The sequence below is a fragment of the Canis lupus genome, chromosome X (genome assembly GCF_048164855.1).
Source record: "Canis lupus baileyi chromosome X, mCanLup2.hap1, whole genome shotgun sequence".
Taxonomy (NCBI): Eukaryota; Metazoa; Chordata; class Mammalia; order Carnivora; family Canidae; genus Canis; species Canis lupus.
The window spans coordinates 10808452-10831498 of NC_132876.1; the positions used below are offsets into that span (position 1 = coordinate 10808452).

Genomic DNA, 23047 nt, shown 5'->3' on the forward strand with positions numbered 1-23047 from the left:
TGCTGAGAACAGTTAACCGCCCTATATCATAGAACTACTAACCCCAAATCCATCTGGTTCCAAAATTGGGGTATTCTTTAAAATCCTCATACAACTAATTTTATGTTTGTTTCACATTTATAAATCAGTAGAGATTGCAAAAACTCCATAATTAATTTTCTAGGTGACTCACTGGAACTTCTACCAGTAGGCTCCCCATCACTGAGTGTATTCAAACACTGAGTGTTCATCTGATGAAGATTTCAGCTTTGGGAATGGTTAACCAGGCCATAAGAATTTTAAGGTCCTTTTCAACCCTGAAATTCTATGATTAACAACAATGCTATGCGCATACAACCGATACAGCGGGAATTCTCCGTGATGACCCTTTTTCCTATACTGTGATCCCTGGACACAAGACTAGGGACAGTTTTCTCATGAAGACCTTATATGGGTACACATTACTCAATTTGAGTCAGATCAGAGAAATAGAAGCTCTGATTTTGAGCTGAAAAAGAAGGTAGTCAATCACAGATACATGACACTGGCTTACACAGATAGATGTTCTGCTTTCCTCTGACTCACCCTTTGAGCTTCAGAAAGAGATAAATTTTATTTTTGATATAGTAATTGGGATACAGTCACACCATAGCTCCTATCTTCATATTATGCCTTTTCTGCCTTGTTTTATGCCCCTGATTTTGACCTACGTTTTGAACTGTCCAAAGGGAATCTCTAAAGCAAAAGAGAAGGGGCTGGAAACATGATCAATTTTGAAGGAAAGTTTCCAGTTTAAATTTCTAAGGCAAAATAATATTCTTATAAAAGCACTGGACAAAGAGACCCTCAATATTTTTGCAAAATTAAAAAAAAATGTTTTGCTGGCTGGGGATAGTACTCTGGTTCCCTAGATAGAATTGGGCATGGTAAAAAAAGGAAGGATTCTCATCAACTTTCTGTCTTCCTGACAAAGCTTTGGTTGGTGTTTTGGAACTTGTACAGCCCATGGGAGTAATTCTCACAGTAGATTGTTTGGCTATTAACTTCTTATTTTTTTTATTTCACGATCTTTATTATCTTTGAGTTGTCTGAGAGCAGTGGAGCTTGTTTCCGGACTCTAATCTTTGACAGTGAGTGAGAAAGATGATATTTTTTCAAGTTAAAGAAAACTCAGTAAGAAAGTGGGTAAACAGAACACACGCTATTATATCAGCATCTGTGGCTTAGGAAAAAAAAATGTTATTCTAGAGAATATAGGCGATATGAGTGAGCTATACGAACGAGTACTCATTAGGAGCCAAAATCACAAAGATCCTTTGAAACGAGATACTCTTTATTAATCCTTCAGAAGTAATTTGTGAAAAATCAGTCAATGCCTGGAATACTCAGATTTCAATACATTAATAGCTCACACCGTAGATTCTGGGGGCGGGGGGAACAGGTTACCAGCTATAATATGAAGAAGTACCCCGGGAAAATGGAAGGTCACATTGGTTGGTATAATCTAATCAATTAACCGACTAATCTCACCTTTCCCATTTACTCAGTGCTCTACTGGATAGCAGAGTAAGTTTAGAGATGAACACTACTGCTTTACATGGCTCCATTTAGCCAGTAGCAAAGGCAACTGTCTCTAATAAGAGACAGTTGAGACATCACAGGTTTCAGAATCAACTCAGGTATGAAAGTTGAAAGAGCAAGATGAATGGAACAAGTCCACTATTGGCAGAGGGGGAAATCAGCTGATTTAAGAAACCCAGTCACACGCAATTGATCGAACCCGATTTCCATGTCCTCTATTGGTTGAATCTAGTGTTGAGTCTTAATACTTCATTACTTGCAAACAAACATCTGTGTCCCAAATGTCTATCTCTGAGGGAAAAATCTATGATGCTTTCCAAATTAAAAGTGCCTTGGTTCCTCTGTGGACAAGGAAGTGTGGAGTGTCGAGAAGGCCTCAGATGAATGGGGTCCAATCTTGACCGTCCCTTACTGCCATGTGACCTTGAGCAAAAACACTTGACTTAACTTAACACTTAACTTCCCTGAACCCTGGTTTTTAAAGAAGAAGAATCTCTCCCTTGCAGTATTGCTCAGAGAACTAAAGGAAATACTGTTTGGAGGCAATATGGCACTCAATAGATAGTAGCTTCTACGGTATGGATTAGATTGTGATCTGAAAGCTATCCTTCAGCTCCCGGTTTCCACCAAATGGGCAAAACTGAGCAAGTACTACATGGTTTCTCTAAGTGTATGTGATGAAAACAAACAAAAAGGGCTCCCACAGTCAAATAAGTTTGGGAGATGTCGCATGCTGTACCACTTGACCCTTGTAAGTCAGAATTCATTTTTAATAGAATTGAATTTGCTGAGAAATCCCAAAGTTGACGAAACTGCTTAGCTTTATGGACGCAAGGGTCTTCTAAACTACTTTGATCTTAAAAATGTGTCTTCCCAGAAGATACGTTAACATCCCCCGAACTTTCTTGTATTCCACTTCGAGAGATGCCAAATTTGTAACTTCTTGAAATGCCAGGGTATAAATACATTTTCGAAATTAGGATCCACTGAAAGATCTGGATGTGATACCTGGATACCAGAATGAAGGCCAATTTGATTTAAAACAGCAACAAAACAGGGTGTGCCTGGCTCGCTCGGTTGACAGAGCATGTGACTCCTGATCTGGGTCTCAGGTTCCTGAGTTTGAGCCCCACGTGAGGCGCGGAGATTACTTAAGGAAATAATAAAATATAAAAACCAGCAGCAAGACAAGGTAGGGTAAGTGGGGAATATGGGTGCGAGACCATTGACAAGGGACAAGTTTACTGTTTATTTGCCCTGAAAGAGGGAGACACAGCAAATCGGCATATAGTCCCATTGTAGTCCCAGTTGTACTCCTGGCAAAGCCACGATTAAGTATGATGGGACATTTGTAGAAAGACAATGAGGCTATTGCAAATCTGTCTCACAATATTTGCATCCATATATTTCAGGAAGAACACCAACTTTGTGTTTCCCCCATTGCCATAAATAGTGCTGGCGTTTTCTTAACACTTTTATTAATTTATATATTTACCTCCCTTTTTTTAAGCTAGCAATTTAGTTTACTATTGTTCTCTATGGATATCACGTGTCATTCTAGGAGCTAGAGAAGACACTGCAGGACTAAAGGATTGGGTTTTTAAATTTGAAAGCAAAAGAAGCAGAAGGCACGGAAGCTGTTACTTTATGCTATTTTCAGGAGTTGCCACTTTATCATTTTTAAGCAGCAAAATATTTTATTTGAAAGCATTAATTTTAATGACTTGGATATTAATCACCGGTATGTTTTCAGCACTATTATTAATTGTAGCTTATTGATGTCCTCGCTGTACTTGTTTTCAGACTTCTGTGTCTATACCCATATGAAAAAGAACATTTCACAGTTATTACAGTCAAATATAGTCAACTCTCAGAACAGTTTCTAGAGTTGAATAAAGGCAGGCATTTAAATCATCTGATATTTACTGTCCAAATCTGGCCTTTTCAGCTATCACAGTGCTTGGAATGTGCATTATATTTTCAGGTAAAACAATTTTTGTTCATTCTATTGAATCTTGTTAACATTTATAGTAAAGGACAAACAATTCCTCTATCCTGATAAAATATATTGTAGCTTCCTGAATCCTTTGCATTTAGAATAAATGCCAACTTGTTTTGGTATCCATTACCACTTTCAAATTGCATTATACAATATAATGCAAATGTGAGTTCTTAATTAGCAGGATCTGTTTTGTTCAAATGTACAACAGTAGAGGGATTTTTCAACATACTGCAGCTGTTACCTATGGAGGAAACAAATTTCACCTTACTAAGAGGAGCTGCACAAGTTGCCTATGTTGTTATGGACGGATCCTTTAGTGTTTCCTTAAGTGACGCTATTTCGTAACGGATTTCACATGGAATAGAGCAAAATTTACCATTGCTGCCCACTCAATTTCTTCCTCTAGGTTTTTAAAAAAGAGGAGGACGTAATTTCTAAGGGCAGTGGGGAGTGGGGGTAGAGAAAGGATTCTTTATGAAAGATGCAATATTTACCAAGGTCATAAGAAAACATGCCTCTACACACATATCTATTTAAATATTCATTTACATATTGTACATGCATCTCTATATACATGCTGTGCCCAGCAAACATTTGCATGAATATAACCTGAAGGCAGCCCCATGCAATGACAAAAATGAAAAAAATCGAACTTATATATGAATAGATATCACAGATAACATAGAGGACAGGACAGCATCCACAAATAATGTGATAAATCCTTTGCTCATCAGATTTTTTTTTGCCTAGATTTGAGGCCTTTAAACATCAACCAATTATGGTAAATGTTTAACTGTAGGAGTTCAGGCAGCCAGCCAAATTCTGGTTTCAAAGCTATCGCTAGTTTTAGTTTAAAGAGTTTTTCATTTTTAAGTAAAAGCATTTCTGGGTACTGGCTATACCCCAGTGTGGCTAGAGCGACTGGAATTTGAGTAAGTGGATTAGGCGAGAACATAGGTCCTGAAGAAACGGGCCCTGCAGTATCACCTGAAATGTGGCAAAGAATGGGCTCGGAAAAGACTTGCCATTTATAACTTAGCTCTATTTACCTAAAGCCAGTTTATCCCCACAGACACAAAGTAAAGAGAGTTGTTTTTCTTAGCCAAGCACCTACAAAAACAGTAAGGTGGGGTGGGGGGGGGCAGGGAGTAAACGACCGCTTTAGCCTTTCCTCCTTAGGAAAGCCAGCTATTTGCAACACGTACAGGATAGCCCAAGTCCCCCAACCCCACAGGTACATCCGCTTTCGTGCCAAGCTTGTTAACTAAATTCCCAGTCTGCAGGAGACTGCTTGGAACATTAGCCTCTCCCCCGGGATATTCCTAGTCGCTCGTGGAAGCCCTAGCGAATGGGTAGAAGAAAGGGGCCTAGACAATCCACACGCTGGATTTGCAGCCTCTGGATATTTGAGATTCAATTGCTAAAGCCTCTTCGGTATAGACACGACAGGGCGGGGGGGGGGGGGGGGCTACTGAAGTGACTTTTCGTAGTCCCCTCTGTTGCCTCCTTCCCTGCCTCCCCAAGGGATCCCAAGGGTCTCCTCCCGCACAACCCCAGAGCTCCAAACCTCGTCCCCCTTCCCTAAAGCCTCTCATTCACCACCACCCTCCCCAACCAAAGTCCCCTCCCGGTCACCACCAAAGCCCGGAGAAGTGGAACGCACACAATGCCTCCCTTATAGGGCTCGAGCTGGGAACTGGGCATGCTCAGTAGCCAAAGCTGATTTTTTTTTTTTCTTCTTTCGGTCGCAAGTGCGGCATCCCTCCGGGTCCCACACCTCTCTTTCCTCTATCCCTATCCCCTCTCCCCACCCCCAGCTCCCTAAGCGTCCTGCTCCCGCTTAACCCGTTCTACGCCGGAGGCACGCGGAGTTCCGAGGCGCGGAGAATTAACCCGTCTCCCCCTAAACCCACTAAATAAGTCTCACTCTGGGCTAAAGCTCCACACTTTTGCCTTAAAGCCCCCGGCCCCTTGCGCGCAGACAGGTAGGGGGAGCGAGGACGCTGCTGGATCCCGGGAAACCGGTCCCAAGAAGCCTCCATCCAGGATCGCCCGCCGCCTGCCGAAGAAGTGTCCCCGGAGCCCTCTGATCTGCGGGGTGACAACTAGCCCAAGGTACCGTGCCCGAGCTACAAAGCCCAAGTGCGAGTGTAGCCTTTGGATGTCATTGTTGTTGACTCACCCCCCTGGATCCTGGAATTATTCAATCCCGCGTAGACTCGACGACCCCATCTACCTCCCTCGGCCCCCCACCCCCGCCTCCGACGTTCCTTTGGCTTCGCCGGGGTTCTTGGTTGCTCCTCAAAGGAACGCCCCGGGCGTGTGTGTGTGTGTGTGTGTGTGTGTGTGTGTGTGTGTGCGCCTCCGTTCCTGGGGACTGAGGGAGGAGAAAGGACTCGAGTGTGCGTGGATGCGGTGGGAGGATGGAGGTTGGCGCGCTCGCGCGTGGGGACTGGGGTCTCTGCGCTGGAGGAAAGGGGTCGCTCCTCCCCGGGGGGGGGCTTTGAGGCATAAAGAGGGGGCGGATGCCGGGAGGAAAGTGCGCTTTCTCGGCGCGTGGGTAGAAGAGGGATCCAGTGGAGGCGTGTGGACGGGGGACGGGGGCCCCCCGGCATGTGCGGGGGTCGGGGGTTCTGAGTTTCGGGAGGGAGGCTGCGTGTGTGCGGGGCGGGGGGCGGGGGCGGGGACTCGGCGCGTGTATGTAAAGGTGCAGCCCGTGTGCGAGGGGCTGGGTGCGCGCGCGGTGTCTGGCCGGGTGCGCGCGCGCCGCTGCCCGCCGCTCGCCTGCGAGGGCTGCTCGGCGGGTTTGACGGGCGAGCCGGCGCGGAGCAGCGCGGTCGCGGATCGCGGGGACACGAGCGCGGAAACCGCAGAGCGGATCGCGGCGCGGCGGGCCCTGCGACAGCTGCTGGGCTCCGGAGGTGGGTGAATTTCCAGCGGGGCCGCGCGGGCCGCGCTGACACTCGCTGCCTCTTCCCCGATCGGCTCGGCAGCGCGAGCGTGTGTGTGTGTGTGTGTGTGTGCGTGTGTGCGCGCGCGCGTGCGCGCGGAGGGGGGCAGGTAGCTTATTATTTTTAGTTTGGGTCGTGTTGGTTTGGGGCCGGCGGAGTGGCCAGAGCGACCATAGTGGCTACCCCACCAGCAGCCGCTTGCCGACCCGGCGCGCTCGCAAGTCCCCGAGGACCCAAAGATCCGGTGTCCTTAATCCCGTGCCTCCCCCGGCGGCGGCCGGGGCGCCGGGGCAAGTGTCCGGGTCTAGGGCGGCTCGGGCTGTCGGGGCCGCTGCGCTGGCTTTGTCTTCTGCGCCCCCCTCGCAAGCACCCCGGGCGGACGTGGATCCGTGGCTCAGGGCAGTGGCCCCCGAGCTGGTCGGAGACCCCAGGCAGCCGGCGACGCGGGATCGGGAGAAGCCGGTGGCTAACTCCAAAAGCCCTGCGAAGCCGGGCAAGTGCTGGCAGCGCGACTTTGCAAGATGCCCCAATGTTGAGCGGATTCCGGGCTTGGTGAGAGCAGCCCTCCTGTGGCTGGCGGTGTGGGGGGGGGGTCGGCAGGGTGGGGGGCAGGGGGCGCCGGGACCGCCGCTCTCGGCCACGGAGCCCCCGGCTCACTCCGCCAGTGACAGGCGGGCCAGTGACGCCCCGGGGACCCCGGCCGCGTGGCCCGAGCCGGCCGTCCCTCACCCCTCCAGCACCGCACGCCCGGGTCTGGGGAGGCCGCTGGAAACTCCAGTAGCTGCCCCGGGTGGGACGGGAGCGCGCGGAGAAATGCGTGCGCAGCGCGGCTGAAGGCCCCCGCGACATCCCGAGCGGTCCCCGCCTCCGCTGCGCGCCCCACGAGGCCGCCGCTGGGGCCCGGGACCCGGGAGGGGGCCGCGCGCCGGCCCCGGGCACCGGGATGCGGCAAAACGTTGCGGTACGCGCCACCGCCGGCAGCCCCTCCAGCCGCGGCGCCGCCGGCCCGAGGGAGCGCACCGGGGGCGACGAGGCCCGCGGCTCCCGGCCGAGCCCCCGCCCCCGCCCCCGCCCGGCGGCGTCGGTCCCCGCAGGCCCGCTCCTTCCGCACGGGCGCGGGCGCTCGGGGCGGCCGGGGGACCGGGCCCCTGCAGGGCGCAGGCACCGAGACGCGGAGACGGGCCGCTCTCGCCGCGGGGTACCCAACTCCTACTTTGCCGGGGTTGGTTGGGTTTTTTGGGGTTTTTTTTTTTTTTTTTTTTTTTTTTGCTTATTGACCTTTTTCCAATCCCCCCCCCCCCAGATTTGAAAATGTGCCTGCTTTAGCGGCAGCCTGTGAATGGGAGGTTTCTTTCGCTTCCATTCCGCGCCCCCTTCCCCTCTTTCGAGCTCCCTCCTGGCTCCCTTCCCTGGGCTCGGCACCCTCCGCGGTCGCCTGCCCTTTCGGTCCCCCGTCCTCGGCGATCCGCCCGCCCTGTCCCCTGCCCCACACTCCGGCTGCCTGCGGCTTTCTCCGTTGCACGGGAGATGCATTTGGGAACTTCCTAGCTCGTCCTTGTGGCTTTTTTCCCCCCGTGCTATTTAAAGTAGAAATTCCGAGGAGGAGGGCAGCTCCTTATGCAATTTCAGATCTGCTGATGCTCCTCGTTCTTGTTTTTGTACGGAATTCGGGTTCTTTGGGTTTTTTTTTTTTTTTTTTTTTTTTGGCTTGTTTGGTTTCTAGTTCGGTTGATTTTTGGTTGGGGGGTCGTACCACGAAATGACTCAACTGAACCAGAATAGCTGCTGAAAACCACATCTATAGGAAGGCAAAACGATCATGTGAAATCTTGATTTTACAATGAAAGTTGGCTTGGATGATGTCATACTTGAGAATTTATGACTTCTTTTTTGCACTGCCAATCAAACTATCACGGTGAATAGGGGAAATGCGTGTCTGCATGGCAGGCAAGGAGCATCTCGGCAGTGCCAGGCTGTATTCTGAACCAAACTACTTAAAATGCAAATCTTTCTGGGTCGTGGCAAATGGATTGTCTACCTTGAGACATGTTTGCTTTTACCACTAGCTGATTCCTCGTGGGCAAAATAAACAAAGGAGTTTCTGTGCGACACTTCTTTGTATCATTCCCTCATCGTGTGTTCCTGGGTAATTTATTTATTTCATTAATATTTGGTGGTAACCATATTGAAATTGCAGCCAGCTTCCCATTCAAGATGGAAAAAAGGCTCACATGCCTAAAATTGCATCAGTAAAACGCACAGTGCTTGTGTTTCCTTTTAGGCTTTTCCGTGAAACACTGCATATGTTTGTATGTGCATGCGGTATTTAAGGAAGTGGCTACAACGGGTTAATTTGCAAAGCATTAAACTCCACTAAGTGATTCGTGATTTGTTTAGAGACCGAGACTTGGGGTGGTGATATTGGGAGGGGACGTTGGGGAAGTGATGATTTTAGGACAGACGTTTGCTGCACTAAATGCATCTGGTGCTGCAGCTAAAGCCCCTCCAGGACTGTAGCGTGTGAACTCCTGTTCCTCAGCAGTGCTAGTCTGTGGTCCGAGTGAAGGAGAGGAGCATCCGAGCCAAGTGTCTGTCGGACCTGGGTTCAAAATGGCATGGAAAGGAATACAAATGGGCCAGGAAGGCAGGGGAGCCAGTTCTTGGGGGGGGGGGGTGTCAGGAAAGCCGTCTGGACGTCAGCTAGGCAATGCAGGAGCAAGCAGGTTTCTCTCCTGCTTTCAGGGACCCAAAGGCTCCCCCACCCCCATTTGGGAGATGACTGTCAGGAAACTAGATACCATTTATTTACTTGAAATTAAAATGTGGCCATTTCCTATTCAGTCGTTTTTCTAGAACCTCACTGGGTCATCTGTGTTTGTGCAAGGCAGCCATGTACAGGAGTGAACTGAGTCACGGCAGCGTGCTTACCTACAGGCTGAAGCTCGGGCACATCTCTTCCCAGGGCGCCCTCCGCCTTGATCTTTGGACTGTCCCTTCTAGAGCAACCAAATCCTCCCATCGCCATCCTCCTCTGAACCCAGGGCTCTAATATCTCCTTGGTTCGGCCTCTTGTCAAGCTGAGGCCCAGAGAGTAGACTTCTACAGACTGGAGCGCCTTGGGTGGTGCAAACTACAGAGACAGAGTTGATGGCCTGGGTCAGTCGTTAGAGTCACAGGAGGTCTGTGTGCAAGGGTGGAGTCTGATGGTCCGTGTAGAGAAGGTATTTTCAGATTGTTGAGGTTTAAGCACAGTCAAGCCTTTTTCTCCGGTCATTTGTTGTGTGTTCTTGCCCAGGGAAAATGTGCATAGACTCCAGGTACGGAAATAAAACTTAGGGCATATCTGGTGATTGCTTTTCAACTGAGTGAGAATACTTGCAGCATAATACAAAGCTAATCATTACAGCCACGTGTTCACTGTGGTAGGATGTAAACGCACATCATCTTGCAAGTAATGACCATTGAAAAAATGTTTTCTTTTTATTTTGTAGATTATTTCTCTTTATTCAGAAGCATAAAGTTGTTTGCTGATTGCAAGAAGATGTTTCTTTGGCTCTTTCTGATTTTGTCAGCCCTGATTTCTTCGACAAACGCAGATTCTGACGTATCGGTGGAAATTTGCAATGTGTGCTCCTGCGTGTCAGTCGAGAATGTGCTCTATGTCAACTGTGAGAAGGTTTCAGTCTACAGGCCAAATCAGCTGAAACCACCTTGGTCTAATTTTTACCACCTCAATTTCCAAAACAATTTTTTAAATATCCTCTATCCGAATACATTCTTGAATTTTTCACACGCAGTATCCCTGCAGCTGGGAAATAATAAACTGCAGAACATTGAGGGAGGAGCCTTTCTTGGGCTCAGTGCATTAAAGCAGTTGCACTTGAACAACAATGAATTAAAGATTCTCCGAGCTGACACTTTCCTTGGCATAGAGAACTTGGAGTATCTCCAGGCTGACTACAATTTAATCAAGTATATTGAACGAGGAGCCTTCAATAAGCTCCACAAACTGAAAGTTCTCATTCTTAACGACAATCTGATTTCATTCCTTCCTGATAATATTTTCCGATTCGCATCTTTGACCCATCTGGATATACGAGGGAACAGAATCCAGAAGCTCCCCTATATCGGAGTTCTGGAACACATAGGCCGTGTAGTTGAATTGCAACTGGAAGATAACCCTTGGAACTGTAGCTGTGATTTGTTGCCTTTGAAAGCTTGGCTGGAGAATATGCCATATAACATTTACATAGGGGAGGCTATCTGTGAAACTCCCAGCGACTTATACGGGAGGCTTCTGAAAGAAACCAACAAGCAAGAATTATGCCCCATGGGTACGGGCAGTGACTTCGATGTTCGAGTCCTGCCTCCGTCTCAGCTGGAGAACGGCTACACCACTCCCAATGGTCACACCACCCAAACATCCTTACACAGATTAGTGACCAAACCACCGAAAACAACCAATCCTTCCAAGATCTCCGGAATCGTGGCAGGCAAGTCCCTTTCCAACCGCAACCTCAGTCAGATTGTCTCTTACCAGACAAGGGTGCCACCTCTGACACCTTGCCCGGCACCTTGCTTTTGCAAAACACATCCTTCGGATTTGGGACTGAGCGTCAACTGCCAAGAGAAAAATATACAGTCCATGTCTGAACTGGTCCCGAAACCTCTAAATGCCAAGAAGTTGCACGTCAATGGCAATAGCATCAAAGACGTGGACGTCTCAGACTTCGCTGAGTTTGAGGGACTGGATTTGCTCCATTTAGGCAGCAATCAGATTACAGCGATCAAGGGAGATGTATTCCACAATCTCACTAATTTACGCAGGCTGTATCTCAATGGCAATCAGATCGAAAGACTCTATCCTGAAATCTTCTCAGGCCTTCATAACCTGCAGTATCTGTATTTGGAATACAATTTGATTAAGGAGATCTTAGCCGGCACCTTCGACTCGATGCCGAATTTGCAGCTACTGTATTTAAACAACAATCTCCTAAAAAGCCTGCCCGTGTACATTTTTGCGGGAGCCCCCCTTGCTAGGCTGAACCTGAGAAACAACAAGTTCATGTACTTACCCGTCAGCGGGGTCCTCGATCAGCTGCAGTCGCTTACACAGATTGACTTGGAGGGCAACCCGTGGGACTGCACCTGTGACTTGGTGGCGTTAAAGCTGTGGCTGGAGAAGTTGAATGACGGGATTGTCGTGAAAGAACTGAGATGTGAGACACCTGTTCAGTTTGCCAACATCGAACTGAAGTCCCTCAAAAATGAGATCTTATGTCCCAAACTCTTGAACAAGCCATCTGCGCCATTCACGAGCCCTGCACCTGCCATCACATTCACCACCCCGCTGGGTCCCATTCGAAGTCCTCCCGGTGGCCCGGTGCCTCTGTCTATTTTAATCCTAAGTATCCTAGTGGTCCTCATTTTGACTGTGTTCGTTGCTTTTTGTCTTCTTGTTTTTGTGCTGCGGCGGAACAAGAAGCCCACGGTGAAGCACGAGGGCCTGGGGAATCCCGAGTGTGGCTCCATGCAGCTGCAGCTGAGGAAGCATGACCACAAGACCAATAAAAAAGACGGACTGAGCACGGAAGCCTTCATCCCCCAAACCATAGAACAGATGAGCAAGAGCCACACCTGTGGCCTGAAAGAGTCAGAGACCGGGTTCATGTTTTCAGATCCTCCGGGACAGAAAGTCATTATGAGAAACGTTGCCGACAAGGAGAAAGATTTATTGCACGTGGATAGTAGGAAGAGACTGAGCACAATTGATGAGCTGGATGAGTTATTCCCGAGCAGGGATTCCAATGTGTTCATTCAGAATTTTCTGGAAAACAAAAAGGAGTACAACAGCATCGGCGTCAGTGGCTTTGAGATCCGCTACCCAGAGAAACAACAAGACAAAAAAACCAAGAAGTCCCTGATAGGCGGCAACCACAGTAAAATCGTCGTGGAGCAGAGGAAGAGCAGCGAGTATTTTGAACTGAAGGCGAAACTCCAGAGTTCCCCTGACTACCTACAGGTCCTTGAGGAGCAGACAGCTTTGAACAAGATCTAGGTCATGCAATCTCGCTTCATACAGAGGACATTTATTTAATGATGAAAGTGCCTTTTGTTGACTTCTAACTTCCAAATACTATATTATCAATAGGCATAGAGGCAGGTGTTTCCGAGGCTGTCTCATTAACTGTAGCTGCAGAGATGTGTCCAGTAGAAGAGAATTTCCTTAATAGATTTTACTACAGAAAACCTATACTGTGGAGTCCTGTGGGGATACTGCAAACTCTATTGCCAAAGGGATGCTTTATATAACAGAATACACTGAATTTAACCTCAAGAGGCAAATCTGTTTTGTACCCCAATGCAAAACCTTCGTCTCTTTGTGCTTTGTAAAGCAAACTCAAGAAAAACTGGTACCGATGTTTGTACCTCAGCTGGGTCCTTCATCTTGCACGTAGATTAAGCTGGTGGAACTGGAATAAATCCTTTTGATTTGTGGCATTGTAACAACTCTGTGTAAAGATTATCTGAAAAGTCTAAAAAAAAAAAAAAGCATGCAAAGAGAGAACATTCGATAGTATTTGTAAATCGGTAAACTTTATGGCCTGCATCTTGAAACCGCTGGATTTATAATGTTAAATTGTGCAAATATTTGTTTAAAATATACCATGCATTACATAACTATAAAATAAATTTGAACACTTTAAGCATTACCTGTCTATACATAAAACCTAAAAGAAAAAAGTCAACGTGAGTTACATAGCGTTTGTGGTGATCTGAAGAAATACATGATGTTTATCAGAATTAAACAAGGCTCAAACTAAACATTAGAGTTTGTTCTCAGTTACGTGAAATACCCACAATCCTTAAAGGTTGTCCAAAATTAGCAAAGTGCTTACCGTGTGAGCGCACCCAAAGCTATTTTTGTAACATAATTCATATTTATGAAGTACTTTGTATACTAAATAGGAAAATATGTACTCCTTAAGATGTATTTAATATGCCTGACTTGTTTTCCTGATCACAGGGAATTTATCAATGAGTATAAATCTAGGCAGAAAAAAAATATACCAAACCGAAACTGAAGCTTCTGTGTACAGAAATATTCTGGACATTGTGATCAGGTATGATTCAAAAACAAAACAAAACAAAAAAACCACAAAAACACAAAAATACAAAAAAAAAAAACAACAGTTCTGTGCTATTCTTGAGAAGTTAGCATATTATCTTCAGATTTGTTACCAACTGTGCATTTTAAAATAGGTTCCTTAGTTTTAAAGTATCGTGTCTGGGGCAGTTGTTATTTGCCATCAGTTGTCTTGCTTTTCAGGATTCTATGAGCTTAATTCCAATAGTTTTCACTACAAATATTTAAAAAAGAAATTAATGGGTAAGGTTAATAGTTATATCTCGTACGCATCAGTATCCTGTTCTGTCGTCATTCCAGCTACTATCAGATAATCCAGTAGAGCAGTGAACATCATGGTAATCTCTCGGCTCTCAAAGCCACACTGTAAAATGCTTTCATTGGTCTCAGATGAGTTCACAGTCTGCAACTACAAATGATATGCCACTGTGTTTGCTTGTGCTGTTAACTTCTAAGTCAAAATTGGTCAGAGGAAGGACTTGATAATGGGAGACATTCGAAGATTTGTAGGAGCTCCCAATTAGCAAAGTGACATCCTGAAACACATTACCTTCTTGGCCTGCCTGCATATGTATATTTCTTTGTGCTCCATCTCTTATAATTACTGTATTAATCAGATGACCAAGAAGGTAAACATAGACATTCTTCATGAACTTCAAGTGGCAGATGTTTTGGCGCAGCTTCCAAAATGACATTATGGTTGACGTTGTAACAGTAGTCCCTTTATTACGTACTAATTTCAGGGCTTTATATGTTTGTTCCAGGATTAAAAAAAAAAAAAAAAAAACTTGGCATTCTTAGAGGGTGTGTGTGTGTATGTGTGTGTGTGCCCGTGTGTGTGTATTTGAGTATATATGCATACATATAGATAATTTGGAGATTTTTTTTTTTAAATAGCGGAAAAAAAATTGTCTCCATATGTATGTGCTGGTGCTCTTAAAACTTTAATGTGTAATTTTAATTTTCATGACAATGTCTGTGAAAACTTTATATGAATATTAAAAAAAAATACAAACAAATACTTGCTTTCTGATCTTGAAAGAAAAGACATGAAGATGTGTGCCCAACAGTGTGTTTTCATCTACAATTTCATAAGGACTTTTAATATGCCATTACCATGCTTGCATGCATCCATGGATTAAAGGGCTCCTAATGCATACTGACAGGATAAAGACGCAAAGGCTTCAAAGAGAGTGTTTTAGTTTATCCTGTCAATAAAGTATGGATTGAGGAATCTTAAGTAGAAGCTTATGGGAGGAACCGGAAAGCTCTATCCATGATCTGGGGATAATAGGTCATTGGGATGACGCCTTTTATTCAGTGTGGTGATGCTTTGAAGATGTTTCATGGTTTCTGCAGTTGTCAATGGCAAGAGTACCTGCCATCATCTCAAAGCTTGCTGTAGCATATTGGCTATCTCATAACTCTTCTGCCGAAAGGTATAAAATGTTCAACTTTTTTAAAAAAGTAATTTAAATGTGTGTGGTTATTTGGAGGTTTTAATTGTAAGTGAATGACAGTAACAAATCCTTGGTTAAGGCTGATCTATTTTCCTTAACCGAAGTCATTGTGCCTACATTATACAGTGTATACTGTTTTGCACCTGTCTCTCATTAGTTCTACTTGTACATTTTATGATAATGTAGTTAGGCATAAGTTTTGAGTTGAGTACAAGAGCAGTTAAGACACTGTATCTACATTTTGTTGGCTTCAACTATAACCTTGATGTTAGTTTAACCCCTTGAGGGATGATCTATAGGTCAGTACAGCGTCTTTAGTAGAATTTGATTCAAATCTAGAAAAGCCAAGAAGTGCTCACTTCTAATGTGGTCTGACACATCATGGGCTTCTTGGCATTGTATCATGTGCTTGGACTCTGTTAGAAGGGTTGGAAAGAAGATTAGATCATATGAAATTAGTAGAGGGGTTGAGATAATATATTATGTCCGTGTACTATAAATCAAGTTTTAAATTATTTTTTTATGAAATCAATAAAGATGATTCAATTCTTTAAAAGTAAATCTTTGTGTAATTTTATGAGAAAGCAGCTATTAAAATACAGTGATTCAAGTCTGTAAGGCAATTTATATTCTATATTTAGTTTTCCATTCTGAAAAATAAACTGAATAAATATATTAATTAGAAAATCATTTAAGACCAGCTTTCTTTTGTTGCTTTTTTTAAAGCATTTTGTTTCTTTAAGCCATAAGGATGCATATACACAGGGCATGGCCTCATGAGTAACGTCAGCAGGTATTGCAGAAATAACAGAACACATCTAGAAATGTATGGCAGTAATATTAATCTATAATATCGTTTGCATGATTTGTACATTGACATTGTATGAAATGAGCACAGTGAGTTTTGGTTTTTGTTTTTTTGTTTTGTTTTGTTTTGTTTTTTTGTTTTTTTGTTATTGTCGCATCCAAAGAGCTGGGGAGAAAATATATTAAGAATGTATTTATAATCACTATTTTGAAATAAAGTAAAGAAAAATCATTGTATTGTTTTTACCCTGATTTGATTATTAGTATTTTAGGTTAGTTTATAAGATAAAAATCAAGTAATGCTATAAAAGCTAATGTAAATCACAGAAAGAAACTGTTTTAATGACTTTTGTTTGCTTTTAATAACATCAAGGTATTAGAGAGAATTTATTAAATGCCATTTTTATGAAAGTATTAATAAAATTGTTTGCTACAATGGTATTTCTGAAGCCACAGTTTGTTAAATATATTTATCTTTCCATTATCTTTCAGAAGAAATAAAGCAGTAACCAAATTGATCTTTTCACCTAGATTTGAGGGTAAGATTCAGAGCTTTAGAATACTATTTGTATTAAACTTAATTGCTAAATCTATATTACGAGATGCTTTTTTTTTTTTCAGACATCTTTGCAATCTGTGTCCCTTTCCACTGGCAGCCCAGTCCCACTAATCAGTTGGAATCTGACATAACTGCATATAAGCTTATATTAATATTCAATCTTACCTATCTATTTAAAAACTTTTGCACATTTCCTTATGGGAAGAGATGTAAAGAGAGAGGAAAACAGAGGAGATAAATGAAGAGTGTTGTGGTCTTCAGGCTATACCTAGCTATGCTGAAGAAGTGACCAGTATAGATCGCACATACAAGTGCTTTTGGACTAAGTGTTTTACGTAACACAGGATACACATCCCGTGATTGTATGACTTGTTTTAGTTCTTTGTGAGTCCTGAGCATAGGACTTTGGGTCCCAGCCACTCAGTTATGTAGACAAGCGGTATCAAATGAAAGTTTGGCTTCATTTCCAGTGCTCATTCAATTAGTCACTATGGTCAGATGGGCTGAACTAAAATATCCTGTTTGTGGCTTCACTCACCGGGAATAACTGGCAACAGATACTAAGTTCACCTGATAATTGTTAACCCTCAATTTCAGATTTGCTGGTTATCTGTCCTTTGTTAAATTAAAAGCAAACAGGAAGCTAAATGAATTTGAATAACTTATTTTGGACAAAATTGCCCTTAATCCAATTTCGATTGTTGTTTTGTCTCAGTTTCCACTGGTTGATAAGATTGCACTTTAGAAGGGGAAATCCGGGAAGGCAAACTGTGTTGTCTATCTTATATGATAGACTAGGACTTCTTACATTTTTTAAAGGTTTTGTTTAGCCTGTTGTTCCTATGTCTACAGAGGGAAAATGAAGTGGGGCTGTGAGACAACTGCTTAAATACTTCGAGCCAAATAATTGCTATTGAGAAGAAAAAGATTCAGATTTTTCATTAAATCCTAATAATTACCAGACTCATTGACTATAGTACCCAGAACCAGGAAAGGATCACTCAGCCCACCACCTTAATTTGCTTTTGTAGACACTGGCTAAACAGAAATCCTAGTGATGCCGTTAATACATCAGAAATGAGAAGTGACTTGTGTAACTTACAAAGCTCATGAATAAGGTCTTCAGAGAAATTATATGAGTATGTAATGAAAAAATACAAAATATCACTTTCAAATTAGCTATGGGAAGAAAATAGTCTTCTAAAGTTTCTGAACAACACATTTGTCTTAGTTGACGCCTCACAAATACTAGATCATGTCCTGTGTTGCTGGTAAACAACCTGAGGAAGCCATGTTGTGCAATGGATACTGCTCATGGAAGCCTTTGAAAATCATAATGAGCTCATTTCTCCTGACTACGAATTACAATGTATATTTTCATTATTGTTTCATGTAAACTGAACCATTGTGGTAAAACTCTGGAGTTGATATTCAGTAATTTTAATGCTGTTTTCACTAATAAAAGTCTTTTCTTATAGGTCATATTTGTAGCCATCTAGTGTGTTTTTTAGTGTGAAATCAGTAAAGCTCAACATCAAGAAGAAATGCAAATAATTTGTTTCTTGGCCAATGCGATTATTTTGTTAGCTTATACAATAGGGCAGGTCTAAAAGAAAAACCAAACCCAACAACAACAAAAAAATAGGCTAGGTCTACCTACCTGCCTCCTCTCCCCCCGCCACGCCACACACATACACATGCACACGCATACACATACACAGGAGTATATACAAATTATGAATTATGCACAAAGGGAATTACTTAGGTGATATAAACACATAAAATGTCTCTGCCTTGACTACCTACCTAGATTTTCCAAATCAAAGTGGATATTGGGGCCCAAATGATCAATGTTCACTTTTTTGTTCACTTTGAATGGAAACCTGACCACTGTATTCATAAAAACTGGAAATTTGGCCAAGTTTCCTCCCGGGACTTCCTTGGATTTCAGTAATGTCCACTGTCTTGATTTTTGGTTTTGATTTTCCTTGTTAACTTTATCATCGTTATCATCCTTCCATCTGTAAGCATATTTAAGATACAGTGCGGTATGGAACCTCCCAGGCAGCCAACCAAGGTACAAATCAATGCTGCTGCCGCCTTTCACAAATATCATTCAGAGAACCATGTAGAGACATCTAGATCCAAACTAAAGAACCCCAGGGTAAGGATTTGATTAGAAGGTATTAGAACATGGAGGTTAAAAGGAAGAAGAACAAGTAGGTTGCAAATTACCGACCAAAGAGCTCTGTACCTAAGTCAAGAGTTTTTCAGAGAAAAAACAAAAAAAGTTTATCAGATAGAATCTGATTACTGAACAAGAGTCGTGGCAACATATGTCAAATCACAGACTTCTTTCTCCTTATTCTCTCTCTCTGCTTTATTTCTTGCAAATATATATGAAATCCAGGATGTACCAACACAACACACGTAACACACATGTTTTCAAGGAACTCACAGGTCAATTAAAACAACTGGTTACCTTTTCAGCTTCCATGGAGTTGTTTCCCAGGATGACTGACATCTCGAACTGCCTGTCAGGGCCTCCTGGTAGAGCTCTGCTGTAAAAAACAATAAGCAGTATTTGTGCTTCATAAGAATAGCCAGTGAAACATGTGTAGTACATATAATGAATTTTGATAAGGAGAAACAGAAATCGATACAAACGTTTGGGTTCCTAATCCCATGGTGAAAAGCTGCTGAGCCTTTTGGTTTGTTTTCAGCAATTGTATTTCAATACAAATTACCAAGTGCATATTTCAAAAGCCATTTCCTGCGAGAACCCCCGGGAAGCCATGTCTCTGCCATGGGTCTCCTTGTTCCATAGCAGGATGTGTCACATTTGCCAAGTCCTCCCTGCTGGAAATTCTTCTCTTCTGCTGCTATAAACAGCCAACATCATCTATGGCACAGGCTAGCTCAGGGAAATATATATATATATTTTAACTGCTGTTTGGTCATTAGTGGCAATACACATAAAATAATCTAGGATTCTATGTCCAAGCATATATTTTCCATTGTAGTATTACCATGTCTAGAGGGCATTTCTTTTCTTTTTTAAGATTTTATTTATTCATGAGAGACACACACAGAGAGAGAGGCAGAGACACAGGCAGAGGGAGAAGCAGGCTCCCTGCGGGGAGCCGGACGCGGGACTCGATCCCAGGACCCCGGGATCATGACCCAAGCCAAGGGCAGATGCTCAACCACTGAGCCACCCACGCGTCCCCTGAGGGATTTCAATTGAATATATTTTCCACATTGCTGTCTTTGTTTTTACTTACCAGTTAACTTGCAGGCCACGACAGCTTCTAGTTGTCTTATGCCTAGCTCTCCTTCAAAGGGGAAAGTAATTCCATCCTAGAAACTCACAGTTTATTTATAGAAAGAATCATCACACTTCTATCTGCTCATTTCCTTCTATAACTTCCAGAAATATAGAAAATTTAGTACAGTAAGTGATTGATTTAAAAGGAAGTCCTGCTGACACAAAAATAATTATAGGAAGATAGAGTGAGTTATGGGGGGCGGAGGGAGCCAACTTTAGGAAGATATTTCTTGTGTTTCAGATCTCCTTGCAGTGGAATTGGAGTGCAGTGCTTTACCTCCTGAGCTGGACTCCGAGAAATCAGCTTGTCCTCTGGAGTCCCTGCAATAACTAAAGAAGTTTATTATTGCTGACATGTGGGCAGGTTTGCCATGTGTTGCCATAAACATGGCTGTTATTTTCTCCTTGCACTATTTCAGAAAATAGTCATTTGCTCAGATTTGGCACAGCTGCTGAAATGCTGCTGTATCAATTCTCACCGTGAAAATTCACAAAGCATTTTGTGTCTACATGTAAGAAATGCGCATTGGAAACTGGATAAAACCATCAGGCTTAAGAAGGGAACCAGCCTGCCCTTAGGAAAAGAGGGCTTTTAAGAGAACCAAAATGCAGACTTTTTTTTTTTTTTAATTACATCAAGGTGGAGATCGCCTTCCTTTGAACGTGTTGGCTTTTTGTAGGCTTCGATATGTGCGTTATGAGGGAAGTAGGACTCAGTTCCGGAACAGCATTTCCATTCTCTGCATAGTCATCTTGGTTGCTTAGATGCGACTGCAGTGTAGAATGTGTGAGCGCTCACTTGGTTATTTAATCTCAAATGTGTATCTGATTTCAGCTGCTCATTTGACTATAAACATATTGAAGAAGGCCAGTTTTGCTGACCTATCATAGTGTCCTTATGATAGAACTAAATGGTCTTTATTCCATCTTAAAGGTTATCGGAACAGGGTTAGGCCAAGAGCCTGTTGGTAAATACCTCCAACATTTAAGAACCATCACAGGAAGGCGAGAGTATACATGCTCCTTGAATTTGCAAATCAGATCATTTCATCCCAATTCCTTTTCTTTTGGAAGAGCAACGAGGGCTAGAGAGGGAAGGTGACTTGCCCAAAGCCAAGCAACATATTAAGACCAATCTGGTCTACAACCTGTTTCTCCTGACTCACAGGATAATGCTATTTCCATTACACTGTTCTATTTGGAAGTTCCAAGGAGGAGAATGAGGATCTGTGGGTGAGGCTTCAGGGAGACGTTCCAATGTAGCATAAGGACATTTTCCATAAGGTTTTATAGCAGCCCATAACTGGAGGAATGAGCTAGATTTCAAAATACGGAGTTCTTTATCCGTACAAGTATCCAAAGTGAGAATGGTTTTGACAAGGAGGATGGATGTTATTCAAGAAAATGTACTTGAATGCAAGCTTAGCCTAGCTGATCTTGGAGGACACTTCTAGCTCTAAGATCCTAGGATTCCCTGGTTTATACACCAAAGTCATTTTTCAAGCAAGCCAAGACTATCAAATGTGTATTTTGTCCCAAACATTCAAATCCTCAATCTATAGTAGCTCAATCGCTAATAGGTGATACCTACTGGATATTAGAATAACGAATCAATAACCCCAAGTACCAATTAGATATGAAGCATCATTTTGGAAGAGACACAAGTTTCCTTCTAATTTTTAGTGTTTTCATTTTGTGTCAGCATTCCAAAGAGAATACTCTCTGATGTTTAATTTTTTCTCACAAAGGAAAAAACAACCTCCTTTGTACATTGCACTGAAGATGGCACTCTAGTAACAACCTCACACTAGCAGTGATAAGATGTGCTTATATTTATTATTTCAGTCCTACATTTCAATTTTGAGGTTATTTCTTGAGCTTGGCAAATGGGACACAAAGGTTAGTGTATTGTTATATCGTCTTCCCTAATTAGAGTTGGGTCTATTTTTTTTATTATTTACCCTCAATTAGATAGAATTGAAAATTATTCCAAATAATTTTAACTCAGGTTATAGCTCAACAGACTATATTAAGAATAGCAACCACAAATTATCCGAATTACCAAAAAAAAAAAAAACTCTCAGAAATACTTACTTGAATTTCATTCCATAGAGTCAAAGTTTTCTTAAAAACAAGAACTTGGAAAGGAAAGACACCCTTGAAACCTCAAGGGTTTTTGGTTGTTTATTGGGTGCCGTTAGTTTTTAAAGATTCTGAATACATCCGAGATCACTCTGCAATGCAATTCTGAGTTTGTCTTCATTAAGTGTTATTAACCAGGGGCTCCTTCAAAGTGGCCACTGTGCATTCGCTGACCCCTTTAATCACAAAGAGTATTCCTTCAGGTACTAGTTAGCAATTCATTCAAAATTAGCAGTTTTACACATCCGGATCCTACTTCACTTCTAAATAGTCACCGTGTTAAATGTATAAATAACCTCTGCCTCATTAATGTTTAAGTAGAAAAGAATAGAAGGGAATAAAAAATACTTAGTTTGATTGGTTGCTGGCACATCATGATGTCTATTAGAGCACAGCACACTGACCCTCAGGCCTCCCCTCTTTCTTCATGTACGTGCCCACCCATGCCCGTGCAGCCCCCTAGCTCCTTGTTCAAAGTCCTCTTCTGTGACAGTGGCCGAGTGCTCCAAGTAAGTAACCTCCCCACTCCCATTAAAACTCTAATTCTGTTTGATGTTTTTCTTTCCACCTGATTCACATTTAAATACCAAATTCACACTGCAGCTAATTCACACGTACATTAGTATGTTAATACTCTCAGGGGTATTTTAAGAGGCTATTGAGGAGGAGAAGAGGAGACCATGTTCCTAGAACAAAGGCTGGCATTTCGGCCCGTGACAGTGGACTGAGGCCTCTCTTTGTACCCTTCCGGAATATCACATGTGAAGCTGTTGTAGCTCAGGTCGATTGGAACTGGCAGACTGACTTAAACCGACTCTCCTCAAGACCCACGTGTGTCCCCTAAGTGGCTTTCATTCATGCGACCTTGTTCATATTGGAGTGGGGGAAAGGGGGTGTGGCATCGGTTAATTAAGGCTGTCCTGTGGAAAAGACATTTGAATGAAAGACCTAAAGGGTGAGGTCAAGTTAGTTGTCAAAGAGTGGGGTTGGGCCAGGGCATGTGAAACTGAGGGGGCAACATGGCTAAGACCCCAGTGTGGGAATTAGCTCATCACGTGGTGCTGGTGGGGTAGGCAGAGACTAGACCAGGG

The 23047-nt window shown here is 43.4% G+C and overlaps 1 protein-coding gene and 1 long non-coding RNA gene across 4 annotated transcripts in view; one reads left to right on the plus strand and one right to left on the minus strand.

Annotated features, from left to right (window-relative positions):
- The window catches only part of LOC140628823 (uncharacterized), a 90471-nt gene extending 84277 nt beyond the window's left edge, over positions 1-6194 (minus strand). The window contains exon 1 of the long non-coding RNA XR_012026764.1: positions 5745-6194. This is a non-coding gene — a long non-coding RNA (uncharacterized lncRNA). The remainder of the gene's footprint in view (positions 1-5744) is intronic.
- On the plus strand, positions 5292-17968 carry SLITRK4 (SLIT and NTRK like family member 4). 3 transcript variants are annotated; one of them, XM_072818353.1, is made up of 2 exons: positions 5292-5677; positions 10005-17968. In XM_072818353.1, exon 2 carries the CDS (start codon positions 10055-10057, stop codon positions 12569-12571), a length of 2517 nt encoding a protein of 838 aa, XP_072674454.1. In that variant the 5' UTR covers positions 5292-5677; positions 10005-10054; the 3' UTR covers positions 12572-17968. The 3 variants fall into 3 exon arrangements, with proteins under 3 accessions (XP_072674454.1, XP_072674453.1, XP_072674455.1); XM_072818352.1 differs by lacking the exon at positions 5292-5677 and adding an exon at positions 6358-6483; XM_072818354.1 differs by lacking the exon at positions 5292-5677 and adding an exon at positions 6631-7065.
- Positions 17969-23047: the final 5079 nt, after the last annotated feature.